Source organism: Podarcis erhardii (assembly GCF_964252035.2).
Source record: "Podarcis erhardii genome assembly, chromosome: 6".
Lineage (NCBI taxonomy): Eukaryota > Metazoa > Chordata > Lepidosauria > Squamata > Lacertidae > Podarcis > Podarcis erhardii.
Window position 1 is genome coordinate 70,550,343 of NC_138510.1, and position 21,099 is coordinate 70,571,441.

General features: G+C 41.5%; 2 protein-coding genes across 2 annotated transcripts in view; one reads left to right on the forward strand and one right to left on the reverse strand.

Moving 5' to 3' along the window:
* The window catches only part of LOC309343906 (uricase-like), a 38,037-nt gene that overhangs the window by 9,662 nt on the left and 7,276 nt on the right, over nucleotides 1–21,099 (reverse strand). The gene's annotated exons all lie outside the window — the stretch shown is intronic.
* Nucleotides 6,755–21,074, forward strand: DNASE2B (deoxyribonuclease 2 beta). The gene is made up of 6 exons (XM_081866093.1): nucleotides 6,755–6,897; nucleotides 10,723–10,900; nucleotides 15,758–15,839; nucleotides 17,058–17,219; nucleotides 19,368–19,568; nucleotides 20,284–21,074. Exons 1-6 carry the CDS (start codon nucleotides 6,788–6,790, stop codon nucleotides 20,661–20,663), a joined length of 1,113 nt encoding a protein of 370 aa, XP_081722219.1. The 5' UTR covers nucleotides 6,755–6,787; the 3' UTR covers nucleotides 20,664–21,074.

Here is a 21,099-nt window from a genome sequence, read left to right on the forward strand (position 1 = left end):
TGACAAAGAGAATGCTGGGAAAGTTCAGTGGGGATTTTGGGGGATCTTTTTTTTTTTCTTGATGAGAAATTCCTGAGGGAAATTTATTTTTCCACAAACCTCCATAATGTAAAATTTCTTTTGAAGCCTTGAATGAATATACCTTCACCCAGAGGAAATATTTGATTTAGTTGGTTTGTAGTCCAAGCAAACAACTAAAGTGTACCAATTAGAGATTACCCTGAGTCTCTAGGATAGGATTAAAAATCAAATGAATGGATCAAATTAAATAATCCAAGAAGTTTAGATGAAATATATTGTTATTATCTTCTGTTTACCAAGAATAAACAATGGACCACTTGGAGATTCTTTACTGATGTGAATTTAGGCTCGTTTTTAAAACACCTGTTTTATTAGAACTATTTTATTTTATTTTTGTCACTTGAAAAGTTGCTTCATCCTCATGAGCATTGGAGTTATTTTACTTTAGTGAGTGACTTTAGAGACAAATTAATGGACGACAAGACCATCAATGGCTGCTTGCCACGATAGCTACCGTATTTTTCGCTCTATAAGACGCACCAGATCACAAGACGCACCTAGTTTTTGGAGGAGGAAAACAAGAAAAAAAATATATTCTGAATCTTACAAGCCAGAACAGCAAGAGGGATCGCTGCGCAGTGAAAGCAGCAATCCCTCTTGCTTTTCTGGCTTCTGGGATAGCTGCGCAGCCTGCATTCGCTCCATAAGACACACACACATTTCCCCTTACTTTTTAGGAGGGAAAAAGTGAATCTTATAGAGCAAAAAATATGGTATATTCTACCTCCACTGTTAGAGTAATTTGGACAGGAGAGGATGGGTGGATGACATCAGAACTACAACTGGAGACCCCTTGAATAGTTGGTAGCAAAGCTGCCAGGAAATCTTTAGTCAGGGAGATTTCTGGCTGGACCTCCCTTAAGTCTTCTGAAGGGCGCAAACCTCCTCTCCGCCCCTCAGCTATGCACTCTATGGCTACGATGTACTCTATGGCTACCTGCAAAAGGAAATGAAAGACCCGGCAGGCCACCATTTTTGAGTAGGAAGCAGAAGAAGAGGTAGAGATTTGTGTCTGGGCTCTGTAAACATTGTTGGGAGGGAACTGTAGTTTACACCCTCACAGAACTACAATACCCAGAACCCTTAAAGTACAGTTCCCAGGGTGCTTGAGGGGAAGCCATGTGCGGGTTGTGACCTTTGCCTCCAGAGATCTCCTTCCAAAAAAAAAAGCTGGATCTTCCCTCTGCCAAGAGAAACAGGGTGTAATTTGTGCCTATTTATAACCTGAAATATAAAGCAATGCTATTACTAAGATAACCAACCAGGGGAAAATAAAATAAAAGTCTGCTTTATGTTTTACAGATGCCTTCCTTTCCGTTGTGTATACACACCAATAAAATCAGAAACCTTGCGCATCATTATTGAACACTTCTGCCCAACTTAATTTAATTACCCATCTTAGTGAAGTTTTATACAATACAGTGGACGCTCGGGTTGCGAACGTGATCCGTGCGGGAGGCACGTTCAAAACCTGCAGTATTCACAACCCGCATGCACAGGTCGCAATTCGGTGCTTCTGTGCATGCACAAAGAGTGATTTAGCACTTCTGCGCATGTGCAAGCACCGAAACCTGGAAGTAACCAGTTCCGGTACTTCCGGGTTCGGCGCGGTGTGCAACCTGAAAACGCTCAACCTGAAGCATATTTAACCCGAGGTTTGACGCATGTGTAAATGTGTGTTTTGTTTACATGAGCAGCTGCATTTGTCGGTGGCACACTCTGAAGAGGTTACACAAGAGCTCCTTTTAGCTTTGTCGTTAAGTCCTATATATGTCAGCTCAGTTTCTTATAAAGTGCTGACGATGCGCATAAAGGTCTCCAGGCAAGAATCATCATCTCTTGTACTACAGGTTTCTCTTTGACAATTACATTGCGCCTCACCTGCCAGTTTAGCAGCTTCCCAAAGGCGACTTACCTCCTGAGGAGCCTGGACGGGGCTGACACCTCACCTTCAAGTAACCTGGATTCCTTGGGATGCAGCCTCTGACGTGACATTAAATTTTACAACTCTCTCTTGTGACAGCAGCCAAATTCAGGGACGAGGAACCTTTTTCATCCTGGGGGCCAACATTCCTTTCTGGGTAAGTTTTCAGGGCCACATGCCAGGGGCAGGCAAAGTAGGCACAGTGACTAAGGTGAATGTTACTTTTGTACAGTGATCTAGTTTCCACACACTCGTCCATCCCTCTCTATCCCCCATCCAAGTCATCAAGAAACATGATTGGTATACAAAATATATGCCACCCTTTCCAGTTCATCTGGGTTCAAGGACATGTTCCAGCAGAACAAAAACAGTCTAGAAGAGTGCAAAGCATGGCCGTTTGAGGGGTGTGATGGAAGGGGATGTGGCCTGCGGAAGACTCCTGAGGGCCAGTTGCAGGAACCTGGAGGGTCACATTTAGGCTCTGGGTCTGAGGTTCCCCGTTCTTGTTGTAAATCTATGATTGGGCTGTACCACTTAAAACTGAAGGAGATAGGGTTCATGGAAGTCATCTGGGGAAATTCTACTTGTAGCACCGCACCCTACAGAATGTCAAAGGGCACTCAGCCAGCAATGGTCTCTTGCCCGTTTACTATGGAGTGCCCTTCCCTCTGCCTTTGCGAAGCTGCAACCATCAATTGATTCAGACATCTTGTGAAGACATATCCCTGGCCCATGTTTTCTCCAGTCCCCGCTTTATGTGTTTGAATCCTGCTAATTCTTGTTTTAATCCATTTTTATATGTGCCTCTACTTTACTAGCTTTATATTGTGTTTTCATTTTTTTCATTTGTTTTTAGTGAAAGATTTTCATGGATACCTACAACATCTCTGCTTTCAGTTCATAGAGCCTTTTCTACAGGTCAGCAACATTCGGTATGATGATATTGTCTTTTTATGTTGTGCACCGCTTACAGATTGTGCAGTTTATAAATGCTTTTATATAAGGAAGGAAGAGGAAGGAAGGAAGGAAGGAAGTCCTCAAATCCTGTATTTATAACAACCAACAAAAATGGTGGTTTGATTCCTTGCTAGCCTTCACTAAGCTCAAGCTCAAAATCATATTTAGATTAATTATCCTTTAGCATGACATGCCATATTTACCATCAGGGGTATGTAAAGTGTGGGTGAAGATCCTTTTCCACAGTTGGGTCTACCTATAGAACTCACTGGCAATAGAAATCCATTAGGCTGCTTCTCAGCTTTCTTTTCATGCACCTGAGATTCATCATTCATTCATTCATTCACTTATTTCTCAAAGTTTCTCAGAGCTATTTTCAGAACTAGCACATGATAGCCTTATGCAGAATAGGATCTTCCCAGAATAGCAGGTGCAAAACCTGCCGACACATCACCTCCATAATAACTATTAAAATGCACATATAGCAACCATTTGAAATGCCTGAAACTGACACGTGGCCATCATACCATATAATCAAGCCTGCCAAATGCATTACAACAAAGACTACAAAGCAGGTGTGAAGAAAAATTAGCCTGAAACAGAATGACCTCTCACTTCTCTCCAGATGAATCGCCTACCATTTGTCTGTTGGTGCATCAGCAGGTCCTACAAGGGACTTAGTACAATACCATTACAATATGTGGTTGAGATCTCGAATATAAAACCATATAAAAGTTTTACACTGCAAAAGTAGGGGGTGAAACAGAGCCCACATTCGCATACGGTGGTCAGCCAAAAATCCTTACTGGGGCTCCATTGTAGCCACTTTGCTTCTCGATTTGTCTGAGCAGCTGAACAAGCCAGGATTCAGCACATAGCTTCTCATTACATGCAGACAGGAAAGTCTTATTCTTCTTCAGAGATCACTCATAGCCAAGTAAGATTGTCTTACATGAATATGGTCTTAACAGTGAGTCCGTAAGTGACTGTGGAGGCCAATTCTGGATCCACACATCCTTCCACAGTGGGAACTTAGGTTTCTGGGCAGGAGTTGATCACGGGAGGGTTTGCCAAACATCCCTTTCTCTTAGCTCGTTTCTCCCTTTCGTCCTGAGTTTGAGCTTCTTCAAAGTCCATGATGCCTATTGTAGTGGCTATTCTCCAATTGGATCGCTCACATGCCAGTGATTCCCAGTTGCTGGTGATTATACTACATTTTAAAAGATTTGCCTTGAGAGCATCTTTAAACCTCTTTTGTTGTCCACCAGCATTACACTTTCCATTCTTAAGTTTGGAATAGAGTAGTTGCTTTGGGAGACAATAATCAGGCATCCAAACAACATGACCAGTCCAGCGAAGTTGATGTTGAAGAATCACTGCTTCGACACTGGTGATCTTTGCTTCTTCCTATACACTGGCATTAGTTCGCCTGTCTTCCCAAGTGATATGTACAATTTTTCAGAGACACAGTTGATGGAATCTTTTGAGGAGTTGGTGTTTATAAATGGTCCATGTTTCAGAAGCATACAGTAAAGTTGGTAGTACAATAGCTTTGTAAACAAGCATTTTGGTTTCCCTGCAAATGTCCCAGTCCTCAAATACTCTGCAGTTCAATTGGGAGAAAGCTGCACTCGACTGGAAAGCATGGTCAATGTCTTCCAACCAAGCCAGGACATTAAGCAGCCTCTAAACCATATGGCTTTGTATCCTGGCTTTTTGGAGGACAGGAACCATAGTTTCTGGCTTTGCATGCAATGGGAAGCTAAGGTTACGGGCTTCATCCTGGTTCTCCCAAAAAGGGAAGAATGAAGTGTCTGCAAAAGGGGTTGCATACCTTATGCATCCAGGCTTGTTCATCCAAGAACTTTGGCTCAGTGTTACTTGCAATCATGGCTGAAGACTCTAGGCTGATTCACGCACCCAAATCCATCACTCAACGCTAAGTGGTAGCAAGCACGTGTGATCCAACGCAGAAGTCACATATTACCTCACCCCTCCAAAAAAATAACAGTGGCTTCTGGTAGAATGAGTTTGCACATTCAAATACGAGTCATCGAGTGTTGAATATCGAAAAAATGAGATATCAAAGGATGGACTGGGCTCTCCAGCAACACCATGAGGTCCTGTCACCCATGCTATGTGTGCTATTGTCAGCAATGATGCCTTGATATGCTAATGTTTGTTTTTCTTTCCAGGAGTCTTAGACTGAAGAGATTGCCAACTTCCTAGCACAGTCAGCCACGCTTTGTTCTGTATGCAAGCATAGAATTAACTCTACTGGAAGGTGAGCTCTAGGAATTTCAAAAGCAAACATGCTTTTTAAAAATAAAATAAAATAAAATAAGGTGGTCTAATAAAAAGTGTCACATTGCCTACTTTGTGAGCACAAAAAGGGAAAAAGGTAAAGGACGCTTGGACAGTTAGGTCCAGTTGAATCTGACTATGGGTGCAGTGCTCACCCCCGCTTTCAGGCCGAGGGAACGGGCGTTTGTCTGAAGACAGCTTTCCAGGTTATGTGGCCAGCATGACTAAACCGTTTCTGGAGCAATGGGACACCATGACAAAAGCCAGAGCACACAGAAATGCTGTTCACCTTCCTGCCACTGGGGTACCTATTTATCTACTCACGCTGGTATGCTTTCGAACTGCTAGGTTGGCAGGAGCTGGGACAAAGCAATGGGAGCTCACTCCATCATGGGGATTCAAACGTCTGACCTTATGATCAGCAAGCTCAGGAGGCTCAGTGGTTTAGACCACAGCGCCATCCGCATCCCTCTGTCAGGTACAAAGCTTATTGAGTGACCTTGGAGGCTGGTCACTATCTCTCAGCCAAGTCTTCCTCGCAGGCCTTTTGCAAGGATAAACAGATGTTGCTAAGATTCCCAGCTCCTGGTGTGAAAGTTAGGTTATTAATGTAAAAAAATAAAATAATTTTCAATGCAGTTTTGCTTTTCCCTTTCTGCTTCTATGCTCTAAATCAGGGATAGGGAAACGGGTTTGCCCAGTTGATCTCAGAATGACTTGCAGTGGATCAACAAGACCACCTGTCTTCCAACTCTTTAACATTAGTTACAACTCAGATAATTGCTTAATCAGCTATAACTGATTATACTGGCTTGTTTATTTAAAGTACTGTACTCAGTTTGACCTGCTCGGCCAGTGTTGAATGTTAAATTTGTCACGGGTCTCACTATATTATTATTATTATTATTATTATTATTATTATTATTATTATTAATTTACTGCACTCTTCTCCCAAAGAAGTCTGGGAACTGCAGTTTTCTGTTGCAGAACTGTAATTCCCAGCAGCCTTAAGCAACAGTTCCTGGGATTACGTGGGGGACATAATGTACTTTAAACATGTGTTGGATATGCATTAAATGGATGGTCTGAGTTGTGCCCTACATCTCTTTATTTTTTCAGACAAAAACTCGGGGATTGGAAATGAGGATTAGAGTTTTGTGTGAAAAGGCCGAGAGCACTCATTTCTAGTAATGGGGGGGAAATCCTGGACTAAGCATGACCCTTCTTTAATTCTAAGTGTATATCTCTATATACAAACACTTGGTCCCATTGGGTGGATCTTGAGATCCAGTTAAAAAACAAACGAAAAGGTAGATCGTTCTCACAAGCCTGCCGTCGGCCCACTCATACTGTATACTATGCAGTGAGTGACAGCGTGCCAATTTTTGCTGTGGTAGTTTCACTGCTCTGACGGCTGACTGTAAAACGAAACTGAATTGAATGGAAGGAGACCAGCGAGCTTCAGATAAGCTTAAATCGTCTTGCCAGCTTCCCCTTTTGCGATCTGCTGATGGAGCCAAGATGACTGTCAGAATTTTATGGAGCATATCTTTGCTGTTCTTTGGTACTGCCCTGCCCCTGTGGGCATCTCAAATTTCCTGCATAAATGATGACGGCAAGCCAGTGGACTGGTAGGTAAAACAGCTGGGTTTGAAGGAAGCCGAGGCAAGTCCATATATATATATATATATATATATATATATATATATGGGACAACATGAAGCTCCAACACTCAACTCTAAGAGAAAATAATTAGCAAATTAATATCAGAGGCTGTTAAAGTTGCCTTTGAACTATACCTCCAGAAAATGAAATGTAAGCTACTGAAATCTGATTAGTTTTCTGCGCAATTTATGCACATCATCGCATTATGACTAATTGCAAAACAGCCATTGATTCACAGAGGGCTTGTTTCTTTTGATCAAGAGAGAAAATGATTATGCATTACAATTCCAAGCCTCAGGGAAACAAGAGCAGTAAGAATAGCACGTATGCCAAACTTGCATCTCATCGTGGAAGTGTTTCCCTTCCTTCTCCCTCCCTCCCTCTCTTATCCGGCAGTGCAGGGCTGACGAGGGAGGAGGCAGCAGGCAGGTATTTCATAATGTCTCCATTTCAATCTTGTTCTTCAGAAATATCTCTCGCATTGCTATCTTGGGGAGTGAGCTGTCTCCTCGTATGACAGCCTTAGCATGGTGACACAATCTGGATCCCTGAAGCACATCATCTGCTTTGTTAATCAAGGCTCATTTTGCAGCTAGGCATATCAGTATGTGAAAGCTGACAGATAGGAGAAACGAGTTGCTTGTTCTACACCTGTGGAGATGGTACTGTCAACTGTTGCAGAAAGTCTTTCGGCGATGATTGCATGTGCTGTTGAAATTCAGTCTCCAATGTTCATTTAAATCTGCTGACTCTAGGTCCACATTTGCAGATCCTTTTTTAAAAAAGACATGTTGTTACTCATACAGAGCCCAACTGGCAATGGGGGGATTTTCCTAATACAGTGGTACCTTGATTCTCAAACTCCTTGGTACTCAAACAACTTGGAACTCAAACACTGCAAACCCGGAAGTAAGTGTTTGCAAACTTTTTTCAGAAGCTGAAGGTGCTCCATTTTGAGTGTTACCCTTGCAACACTTCCGTTTTGAGTGTCACACTGAGGTCTGTTCTGTTTCTGCTATTTATTTTGTGTTTTTGCTTTTGTGGCTCTTTTTGTTTTGTTTTTGTGACTGTGTGGAACCCAGTTCAGCTACTTATTGATTGATTGTGTGGCTGCAGTACATTGTTTATTGCTTTCATTTTATGGGTCAATGGTCTCGTTAGATAGTAAAATTCATGTCAAATGGATGTTTTAGGGGTTATTTTTAAAAGTCTGGAACAGATTGATCCATTTTGCATTACTTTCTATGGGAAACCGCACCTTGGTTTTGGAACGCTTTAGTTTTGGAACTGACTTCCGGAACAGATTAATTTTGAGAACCAAGGTACCACTGCACTAATTGAAATATGCAGGGGGTGGGAGTACCAGGATTGCTGCTGGGGAGGGAAGGCTTAACACTATGCTCCCTGCACACTGCAGTGCCCCCCCGGCCTAATATTTAGTATTTTAGAGCTCACAATCTCATTCCTAACCAGGCATTGTAGTTAGGTTCTCAGCTAAGCTCCATTGACTTTGTGTACATCTATGCAAAGTAGGAGGAAGAAGCGGCCAGATTTTCTTTCAGTGTGACTTTTAAGTTTTGTAAAAACAAGAACAACCCACCACCACATCTTGCAAAACAAAACACAATTAAAAATCCCAAGCCAGCTGTTTTAAACTGACAGTATTTATGGCTTCCACATTTGTGTGGTTTGAAGTAACGAGGGGCAGAGCAGAAGTGAAACTCTTGCATGAAAAACTACTGCTCCTTGCAGAAAAGCAAAGGGTGCATTCATTTCTAATGACAACTCTTAGCAGAAAGGTGAAATAAGTTTCAGCAGGTGCGTTTCATAACTGCACTAATTATTAATCTGCTTGCATCCTCATTTAAAGCACGAGCTATTGTGATGGGGCATTGTTGTGATCTGGTACGGTAGATTAAAAAAGAATGTTTCTCTGAGACCCATGAAAATTACAAGGTGAATTGACACGAACTCATTTTTATATACTGTATAGGAAATGGGTTCTTTTAAAATCTCAGAAATATTAAATGCACAATGTGATCTTGGTGGTTTTTAGTTTGCGTTCACAAAACAGCCTTGCGAATAAGTATACTATATACTAGCCCACACAAAGCTTAACTTTCCTAACATGCCTAAATGCCCGTGGTATATAATTTTTTTTTTTTTTTAACAGCTACTGTAAAGAGTTTCTCTCTGTTCAACCTGGAGATGACACTTGCTTGCCACAGAACAAACAAGCCAGTTCTAGGCCAGTTCTGGCCTAGAAAAGGTTTACTAGACTATTTGCTCATACGCATCTGCATTAGGTATTTCTGATGTAGCCTTTAAAAGAAGGTATCTCTGCTTTACAAAAGCAACCTGGTAGCTTGGATGAATTTCTCATTTTCCATAGGTAACCAGTCTAGTGAATATTATGAAGGAGCTGAAATAGCTTACTTGTACTCATAGGAGCCAACTCCTAGGGGCTGAGGTCTCTTCAGCCCCCCCAAAAAAAATATTTAAAGGGGCCATGCTCCCACAGAGTTGATGGGCATTCCCATTCAAATGGTGTGTGCCATGTCTTGTGATGGATTGTGTGGGGTGGGGCTTACCTGCCCCATCCTAATATTTTAATTAAAATTGACTTGTACTTCATATTACAGTGGTACCTCGGCTTAAGAACTTAATTCGTTCCGGAGGTCCGTTCTTAACCTGAAACTGTTCTTAACCTGAAGCACCACTTTAGCTAATGGGGCCTCCGGCTGCCGCTGCACCGCCAGAGCACGATTTCTGTTCTCATCCTGAAGCAAAGTTCTTAACCCGAGGTACTATTTCTGGGTTAGCAGAGTCTGTAACCTGAAGCGTCTGTAACCTGAAGTGTAACCTGAGGTACCACTGCATATAGAAACAAAGACAAGTATTAAGTTTGGAAAGATAGGGTGCTTGCTGCCAGCCCTCTCTACTGCTCACCACTCCCCCCATACTTAGCTGGAGAGACAGAATCACATGGTGGGGAGATGTTTAGCAAAGACCACATCTTTTCAGCACCAAGTGTTCCCTGATTCTTCTAAGAATGCTCAGGTGTTTGGATTGTATTCAGCTAATGCAATTTATTCATCATGGCTAAATTAGTCATGTTGGTTCATTTCAATGGGTCTACTTTGAGTAGAATTTGCATCGAATTCCACCCACAGGGTAATGTTATTCCCAGTGGATCCCAGGTCATTTAATTAAGCAGAGGGGCATTTGGAACTGCATTTCCCTTGCTCTCTGGTGGCAGCCGGCACTTCTGACCTTTCTTGGAATAAGTCCAAGCCTTCTGCTGCAGTTAAAGCATCCCACCCAAGCCCTCTGTGGTTCCTTCAAGGTCATAATTGGAATCAACTACATGTAATAGCATGTAATGAAGGCACAACATAGCTATAATGGCCAGAGCACAATGCAATTTTAATTTAACAGCATGCAAACCCGGATGTCAAAATATAAGTCCGAACTTCCAGGGAAAATATAATTAATCGAAAAATAGGAAATATTGTAAGAACTGGCTGTACAACAGGCATTCAGACCATTAACTTGTCATCTGAATTTTAGCCATTCCCTTTCAAATGCAGTGATATACCTGAAGTTCAAGCAAGGTGTATCTGAAAAACTCATTTCAAGCTGGCGTGTTTACATAATTAGCTACTGACAATTTCCAAAGCTGACCATGTTTGCATCATTAGCTACAATTTGTTTTTTAAGGTATAATTTTGATGCATAACAAACCTTTTCTTAAAGCACTCCCAATTTAACCCTACACATTTTTTCCCTAGGTATGTTCTTTACAAATTCCCCAAGCACATGAATCACAGTGTGGCTGGAACTGGGCTGGAATACATGTTTATGGATTCTTTGGCTCCGATTTGGAAACCGAGCGAATATTTCGTCAACATGACAGACAGTGCTCTGGGGCAAACGCTACAGCAGCTCTACCAAACGTACAAGTCCGAGGCAAGTGATAACTACAAAAGCAAATGAAGCAGACAGAAAGGCCCTAAAAAAAAGTACTGAGGGAAATCTCAGTAAGAGTATTTAGGGCAGGGGTGTGGACCACAAGCAATATATTTACTATAACCATTCTACAACCAACGAGAACCGAGCAAATAAGTTACAAAACAGGAAACACACATAAAAAATACAGTGGTACCTCAGGTTACATACGCTTCAGGTTACATACGCTTCAGGTTACAGACTCTGCTAACCCAGAAATAGTGCTTCAGGTTAAGAACTTTGCTTCAGGATGAGAACAGAAATCGGGCTCCGGCGGCACGGCAGCAGCAGGAGGCCCCATTAGCTAAAGTGGTGCTTCAGGTTAAGAACAGTTTCAGGTCAAGTACGGACCTCCAGAACGAATTAAGTACTTAACCTGAGGTACCACTGTATCCATAATACATACTGCAACATTAAAATGCACCAGTTAAAATTAACTTGAATCTTCATAATCCACATAGATTCTAGATAAACCGCCAACAACTTTATTAGCACTTCCTTTTATATGTCAAATATAAACTATGTCAAAATCAAAATCCTGAAGAGTGAGACTCCACCTTAAAAGCTTTTGGTTAGAATTTTTTACTCTTGTCTAACCAACATAACGGGGAATGATCTGCTTCAATCGTAAACCACTGACCCCAGCGGTAAGAGCATAATTTATCAAGGGCCCATACTACGTACAGCCAAACACTCCTTCTCAACCGCAGCGTAATTGCGTTCTCTGGGCAATAACTTCTTACTGGTAAATACAACAGGACGTAGTTCACCTTCAACACCATGTTGAAGCAGGATGGCACCAAGACCAGCTTCTGAAGTGTCAGTCTGAACTACGAAAGGCTTCTTTTGATCAGGTGCGGTTAACAATTGAGACTGCAGCAAAGCTTCTTTAAGGCATTAAAAGCATTTTGACAGATATCGTTCCATACAATTGTCAGCTTGATATTTTTAACACAAATCGGCAAGTGGTATTACAAAGTCAGGAATGAATCACCTATAAAACCCAATTAAGCCTAGGAAAGACAGTATTTGACATTTGGCCTTAGGTACTGGCCAATCCTGAATACTTTGGGCTTTAGACTCTAATATGGCTTAATATGACCTCTCCCCACGAGGTGTCCAAGATATCCCACCTCTCCTAGGGCAGATTGGCACTTCAGAACATTTGAAATTAGAGCGGCATGTTGAATCTTGACCAAAACACTCAGTGCATGCTTCAAATGGTCATCCCAGGAGTCACTGAAGACTGCAATATCATCTAAATAGGCACAAGCAAAGTTAGACATGCCATTGAGCAGAGAATTAATCAAGGCCCAGGAGCATTCCATAATCCACAAGGCATGTTAATGAACTCATACAAGCCCATATGTGTAATAAATGCTGATTCAATAGGTGTATTTTGATCCATATTAATTTGCCAATATCCTTGCCGTAGTCTGTGGCACTATCGACTGTCTTCTTGGCTCACACTCAGGGGCAGATTTTTTTTGGAAAGAACTGTCTATAAAGCAACTCTTTCTCCCACACTTCTACATACTTCCAAAGTTGGGTCCTTAAGCAGTTCTTTCTTAAAGTCATGATCATGAAGGGGTGAAAGAAAAGTCATGGTATTCTCACCAGACTTCGCCAAAGAAATTTCTGTTGACTCACAACCTTCATCAAACTGATCTGCATTTCCAGTGACAGGCTCAACACATTGGCTAGCCAGCCTTTCTCAACCTGTGGGTCCCCAGATGTTGTTGAACTACAACTCCTATTACCCCTTGCTAGCAAGGCCAGAGCTCAGGAATGATGGGAGTTGTAGTCCAACAGCATCTGGGGACCCACAGGTTGAGAACCACTGGGCTAGACGATTCACTAGCCTGCTGAGCTAAATGCTGTCCAAAATGAGATCATTGTCTATAAGACAAGGTGTAAACATACCATTTTCATGTAGTAAAACTGGTAAGGACACTTTAAAATCTTTGTATTCACAATCCACGTGGGCTAGACTGGTTTTTACTGCTTGGCCCCCATAGGGAGTTACAATCAACTCTTCACCTCTTTACCTGAAGGAGCAGGAGCACAGCTTGGGAGTCATTTTGGACTCACAGCTCTCCATGGAGGCACAGATCAAATCTGTGTCCAGGGCAGCTGTCCACCAGCTCCATCTGGTACACAGGCTAAGACCCTATCTGCCCGCGGACTGTCTCGCCAGAGTGGTGCATGCTCTAGTTATCTCCTGCTTGGACTACTGCAATGCGCTCTACGTGGGGCTACCTTTGAAGGTGACCTGGAAACCACAACTAATCCAGAATGGCCTTGGCCCAGTATACCTGAAGGAGCGTCTCCACCCCCATTGTTCAACCCGGACACTGAGATCCAGCACCGAGGGCCTTCTGGGGGTTCCCTCACTGCGAGAAGTGAAGTTACAGGGAACCAAGCAGAGGGCCTTCTCAGTAGTGGCGCCCAGCCTGTGGAACACCCTCCCATCAAGTGCCAAGGAAATAAACAACTATCTGACTTTTAGAAGACATTTGAAGGCTGTCCTGTTTAGGGAAGTTTTTAATGACTGATGTTTTAATGTATTTTTAATCTTTTGTTAGAAGTCACCCAGAGTGGCTGGGGAATCCCAGCCAGATGGGTGGGGTATAAATAATAATAATAATAATAATAATAATAATAATAATAATAAACCTTCTAAAATTTGGCCAGGTTGTAATAGCTTCTTGGATACTGAGGTAATATCAGCATCTGTGTCCCATAACCCAACTAATAAGAGGTTATTAATTTTAATTTCCTCACTGAATTGCACCTTAGCCCATCTAGATTCACACAGGTCAATTAACGTCATTCTCACAGTCTGTTGAGCCCCATTCAACGCCTCTTCTGATGAACCATTTTCTGTTGAAGCACCTCTCCCCCAAAATGGAAATGTGACACACCCACACATGGTCAAAAGAGGACATATATTTGCATAAGATGTTCACATGCTAATTTACAGGTTATAGGTGCTAATTTAGAAATGATTGTAAAATAGAAATAGAAATGCAATATCTCACCGTAGTAGAGAAGAGTGTCCTTAAGTGACCTATGTGCCTGCTCAGTCCACTCCATCCTTGAAGTTCATTGCTGGACAACCAGACGGTCATTCAGTAGATGATGACCAAACAGAGGGTTGTCCTCTGAAAGTGGGGCATATGGCTACCCTAGGTAAAAGGGTGACTTGAGCGGCCACAGAAAAAAAACACCACACAGGTGAGTCCTCATTAGGGATTGGCAAATTTGTCCATTTTAGTTTCTCATCTTAAATCCTTCATTCATCATGTTTTTCAGTTCTCGGGATTTCTGCAGCAATTTGCACACATGGAGGGAGAGGAATTAAACCCTCGTGAAAAATTTTTTGGGTACAGATTTCTCCTAATAAACTTAATTTTGTATGCCGTTTTGACAAATATGCACATTTGTTGCAAGCAGTTTCCCCAAATATTTTTGTATGTATGCATCTAATGAACATTCTCCCATAATACGTATGCATAGTTTGGTTGGAGAACTGTACTGGAAAAATTGTAGAAGTGCAAATTTTGAAGAATAACTCTGTTTTGGTTTGTGCATTGATTCGAGAAGTGCAAATTAGTTAGTGTTACATTAAAACACAAGCAAAACTGAACACCCCCCCCCCAGTCTTCATATTTTTTAGATTCTTTAGGAGACCTTTTGCTATGAAAGAGCACTGAAAAGGCTAGGTTTGTGGTTGTCCTCCCAGAAACCTATGTCTACAGGCATTTAGCTATATTATACCAGGTTTCCTTTTAATAATTAGCAGGAAGGATTAGCATCACAGCTAATTTCCACATTGTTTGGTCCCAAATCTGTGAGTGCTACTAAACCCTGAAACACACAGATGCACACACAAGTATCCATGTGTCAAAAAGAAGCTTTCTCCCTGGTGTGTTGGGTAGGAGACAGAGAATTCGCTCATCTTGGGGAGAATGTTGTCTGAAATGTTTAATGTTAGTATGCTTGTTTCTCTAGCCTGGTAACTTTCTCAAAGAGCCAGGTACAAGCTCTCTTTTGATTATCATAGGCAAGGATTCTATAAAATGTAAAGTTGGACAGACTACTAACTTGGTCTTTTGATGTGCACCTTGTTGAATGAGTTAATTTTCTTATCTGTTCTGATTTCAAGAACCGAATCTATGACTTTTTTTTAAAGTGACCAACAAGCTATTAAATTTGCATTCTCTTAGGAGCTGTTTTCCAAATAGTGTGTATATTTAAATATGTAGTTAATGATTGATTGTTAGTATTCATTACAAACAACATTTTTTACTAGGAGTTCTTAATTATATTGAAATAAGTAGGCATTAATATATATTTTAAAAAGTTGGCCAGACTGCCAAGATAGTATTAGCTTCTTGCCATCTTTCCAGCAGCCACATTTAAATACAATTAAGTTTTTTTTAAAACTAGTGATATGCATCCACTTATAACACACAGGAGAAAATGCAATGCGAAAAGTTCACTCTGTACAAAGGGTAATTTTGTAGGAGGATAATTTTAACAACATAGGCTATGGGCCAATGTGACTGCTCGCTAGGGGTGTAAGAATTTCTGCTTCGATTTCTGTTTTCTTTGGTATTTCCCAGCATCCCTACTTTTTACAGCACTAGAGGTGATTTAAAGCTGTGGATCTAGATTATGCCTTTGGTTTCAGACCAGTGGCGAAGGACCCTCTTGTGTCAATGATAACGAGAGTGTTGCTTTTTAGAATCATGTTTCCTTAAATAACATATTTAATAGACTGGTGTCTGTCTGTCTGTCTGTCTGTCTATTTAGGAAAACAGCACTGCCTATGTGATGTATAATGATGGACCACCTAACAAAATGAATTACAGCTGGACACATGGACATTCTAAAGGTATTATCAAGTGGCTTTTGGGCCTGTTTCCACCAGCTACAGATGAGTAGCGGTCCAGAAAACCACACAATATCCCACACAACCTTCTTTGCTATGTGAGGGAGTTGAAGTGGGAAATCGGTGTAATGGCCATTCTGAATGGGAAAGCACTTTCAAGGATGAAAACTTTCATCTCTGCCACCAAAGAAAATTATAAAAGGAAAGAAATGTATTCAACCTCCTGAACAAAATAGAAGAATATAAGCAAATGATTTGGTCATACTAAATGGAAAGGTGATCGATATCGCCCGAATATGAAATATGAATTTCCGGGCAGAGAGTGACTTCTGCACCCTCGTATCTGGGTGACCCCAGAGCAGAATTTGCCATCCATATGCCATTCTGGCGCTGAACTCTTTTGGGAAGCTGTTTGGCGGTAGCAGAAAGTTAAGTGTGCAGAATTTGGCAATCTGAACCTATACTGAAATGGCTATTTCCCCACAGATTTAGTCTTGATGACTCCACGTCTAATTGCTCTATATCTAGCAATCCACATTTCTCCACATTTAAAAGGTCATGCAAATCCTCCCCTTAAGGCACATGCAGTGAGGAAAGAAGATTTTTAAAAAACTATTCTAGAGAGGGATAATCAACTTCTGCAAAGTCATACACTGGGATCTTGGCCAAACTAGTTACAAAATGTGGAGAAATCCTTGATTACAATGGCCAGTAGGCTGTTGTGGGTAGATTTTGAACTAATTAGTAGCTTCAGCTATCAGGAAAGTGGCCCTTGGGAAGAAGGTGTTTCATGCATTGCTCTTTGAAGTTTTCTTGCTATTAGCTTTGGCCAGAAGTACAGGAGGAAAGGGTTAAGCACCCCTTTCCCCATTGGCCACTTCCCCAGTTAGAGATCCTGGATGCCAAACTTTCACATCATGTCCAGTTTGACCCCAAAACTTTCAGAATCCGCTGAGAAAATGAGTGAGTTGCTGGTACCTTTTTTCTAGGCAGACACTGTCACCGTTGACTGTGTGGAAGACATGTGTGAGACTATGCTGGGTGAATAGAAGGATCCCGTGCTGGGAAAAGTGATTCCAAGCCACATTCCTGTGTATTAGTCAGACCATTAAATTATTTAACTGGGATAATGCAAATGGAGAGAGGCTTTTGACTTTTATGTTCACTGAAATTCCCACGATGACACAATTCCTTGCATTTTTCTTCCTTTATTAATGACAGGGTTTTTGCTCTTGGACCAGTCCCAAGGTTTCTGGGTTATACACAGTATTCCCGAATTCCCTCCATTTCCCGAGGACGGCTATGGATATCCACGCACGGGAAAGTACAATGGACAGATAGCAATCTGCATAACATTCCGATATGAGCAGTTTGCGGAAATAGGTAATGATAGCTTACTGTCTAGAAAGTGAGCGCAAACATGTCTAGATGAGTTTCTGGCTGCCGGTGTTTGTTACCTTAGATGTGCCTTATGTATGTATGGCTTGTTTTGAAACTTGCAGGACGGTCATCTTAAATCGTAATTGGTAGCACTTCAAGTTTTGAATCAAGAATGTGAAACTTGCTAAGTGCCAAGGCTCATGTGCCGACACACATTGACTGCAGGCCTCAACGAATTTGGCATACCATTTTCATGCATGTGGCAAATTATAATCGTTAGCTGGGCATGCTGACTTGGAAGTCAAATGGGCCTTGTCCCCTAGGAAGAGCTTTTGAAACAGCAGTCTTAATCTCAGCTCCAATGAAAAGAGTTACAAAATGGTTGTTCTAGGGCTGGAAAAAAGTTTACAAAGGCTAAACGCTAAGAGCAGTATGTACTGTATGTCCAGAAACACAGATCTATTCAATTGTTGTGATTCATAGAATTGTACAGTTGGAAGACACCCTGAGCATCATCTAGTCCAATCCGCTGCAAAGCAGGAATATGCAGTTGTCCCATACGGGGATCAAACCTGCAACCTTGGCATTATCAGCACCACATTCTAACCAACTGAGCTATCCAGGCATAAGAACAAAGGGACACCCGGATATAAGGATGTAAGTCGAAGCACGCATATTAAGTGTCCCAGAAATGGAATGTTTTGCAACTGAATGTGTTTAGAGTTCAGAGATAAGCTATTGCCTTGGTTTTTGAAGGACTAATGTGACTAATACACATCTGAACTGTAAGTGTGAGATTAAGGCTGCAATCCTAAAAGTGCAAGTATTGCCTTTTCTCTCAACTCGAAAACATATTCAGCTACGAAGAAACAGATTTCAGCAATGTAGCAACACTTAATATATTTGCTCAGGATTACAACCTTTATCACAAACATTGAAATCATATGGGTTTCTGTTACATTGTTTTTTGTTTTAGGGACATAGACTTATTGCTCTTAGGGTTTTCAAACTAGCCTTGGCAACCATGAAAGCTAGAACCTTTTTCAAGTCCCAGAGCAGCCATTGCAACACCTTTTTCTTATTTCCAGCATGCATGCATGTGTGCAATTACTTTAAAAGGTGACTTTTTGAAAAAAATGAAACTTTTTCAGTGTTTTATATTTGCTGCTTCTCAATTCCAAATGGAATAAGCTGCATTTCTGCAAATCTAAGGTGTCTGTCTCAAACTGTTAACAGTTTCCCACTCAGATTCCAAAGTATGGAGATGCTATGTTGTTGTTGTTGTTGTTGTTGTTGTTGTTGTTGTTGTTGTTGTTGTTGTTGTTGTTGTCATATAGATACCTACTGAGAAGTGAATTAAATGAGACTTACTCCCAGGTCAGTGTGTATGGAATTGCAGCTCAAAATTTGGTCTACATCTTGTCCAAGTTTTTCTGAATGAACATGCCTATAATTGAGTAACATAATCACCTGATCCTGGGTGAAGCACAAACCAGAAGCAGGATCTATGGCTAAAGATGAACCATATCTGCTCAAAGACTCTCAAGAGCATCAACTTTCACACAAGCACTAAGCAGGGGATGAGGAGAAATTTCCTTGATGTACCTGGGACAGTGTCGGGGGAGAGGTCCTTGTTGACATTTCTGCTAGGAGAGGTATAAGACTATGCTAGCTGTATGGGTTGCATGAACACACGAATCTGCTGTGCACAGGAACAAGGAATCAGTGGGCTGAAACTAGTGTTCACCCATGGAATATGATAGGTATTGGCTGTTGTTTCTATAAGTCTGCAAAGAACACGTGATTGATTATACCCTTCTCTCAATTTGCACCATGTTTTCGGTGCATTGAAGTGTATAGAGTGGAATAAAGTAATGACAAGGGAACAACAAGACAAATAACACAGTTTTTGGCAGAGGACGAACTGCAGCAGTGTGGAAACAGTGCTGCATGCAAAAGTGTAAAGCAGAAAACAATTCATTCTAGAAACTCAGGAATCAGATGGGTGTGCAATAGATCCTGCCTACCTCCTCTCACAAAAATTGCTTGTACCAATGCTGCTTACATGCATTCTTCAAAACTAGGACAGCATCTAGCACTTTCCCCGATTTTTTCTTTTAAACATAGCTTTTCTTTTTCCATTTTCTTCAGATAAGCAATTGTTATTCTACAACCCAAATGTCTACAACTGTTCCATCCCAAAGCGCTTTCAAGCAGAGCTCCTCAACCTGCAAACAATGTGTGCAGGAGCACAGCTGCCTTCAGTTCCTTCAAATCAAAGCCTTATCAAGCTTCAGTCAGCCCAGGGAGAAATTCTTTTCAACTTTGCTAAAACACGGTATGATTACGAAGGTAAGAATATCTATCATGAAGTTATTACTTTTGTGGAAATGGGGGGAGAGGAAGCTTTGAAGGGATTCATGACAGGAAACCTGATGCATCAACTACTGGAGGTCTTAGAAACATTTAGCAGTATATCTATATATTTGCATATCCGTAATAACAAAGGGATGGATAATAATTCACCTCCCGCTGAGGGCAGAAAAATTGTGATAATGGCAGTGAGGATGCAACCCAAACTCTGAACACTGAAACACCTTAATCAAAACTGAACACCCGGGGCCTTAATCATTACAAACATCTAGGGGTCCTTCAAAAAATGTAAGTCCCTCTAACAGGAAACTCCAGGGTCCCCTTGTGGACAAGACTGGAGCCACTGAGAATGAAACAAAATAAAACAAAATGAAATTGAAACCAAAGTGGGGTGGGGGTGACCTTCCTTCAAACTAGCCTAATGAGTACTGAGCATGCCCAGTTCTCACAGAAAGCCATAAGATACTGAATGTCAACTGAATAAGAAAAAGAGACAGAGAAGCAGGGAGAGTTTATTTGCCACTTAAAAACTTCAAAGCCATGCTGGATCAGACCAGAGGCCTGCCTAGTCCAGCATTCTCTTCCCTCAGTGGCAAACTGAAATGAAGTATACAAACATTAGCCCTAATGGAGTCAATTTAAGAAGCAAAGCCAGTGATAATTTCTCACTTGCCCCCAACTCCTTATTTGCCAGATATCTACACAGCCTGGATGGCTCAGAAACTGCAAACAAACTTCCTGGTGGAATCCTGGCAGCGCAAGGGACACCGACTGTTCTCCAATTGCTCCCTTCCTTACCACGTCTACAATGTAAACCTTGTTGGCACACCATGGAACTCCTCATTCTCATCCTATTACGACCATTCTAAGTGGTGCGTTTCTTCGCGCCCTGAAGACCAATGGACATGTGTCGGAGACCTAAATTATTCCCCTCAACAGGCTAAGAGAAGTGGTGGCTTCGTTTGTACCCAGAATCAGCATATTTACATGGCTTTCAGGGCGTTGGTTCTCCATTATTATGATTGCCGTGAGTTTCAGGAATTTACACAAGCAACACAGACCTCTGGCCTCTAGGTCCTTCCTGAAAAGTGCAATTTTTCCTTCTTTCTTAAAAAAGAAACGTTTCCGGTCCTCATGGCTTTGGAGAAACAAAAAGAGGCTTGGGCATGATTTCAGGAAACAGGATGGTTCTTCGTGCCTGTCCTGGAAGATCACATCTACTTTCTTTTTTTACTCCTACATTCTCCAGTCTTTTCTAAGGACTTTGTATTCTGTAAAATACCCTAATATCAGAATTAGATATTATGTAACTGCAAGCAGGCCTGCATGATTTAGATAATTGGTTCTTAGAGCAAAATTGGAGAGATAATGTTAGTGAAGCATGTGGGCTTCCTTGGTATATAATTTGGGTTTGTTTTTAAGCTTGAAGTGACTAAAAACACAGGTTGGGTTTATGAACCTAGCATGCCTACCAGTTATGTAAAAGTGCAGTTTCAGAACTGCTTCTCAC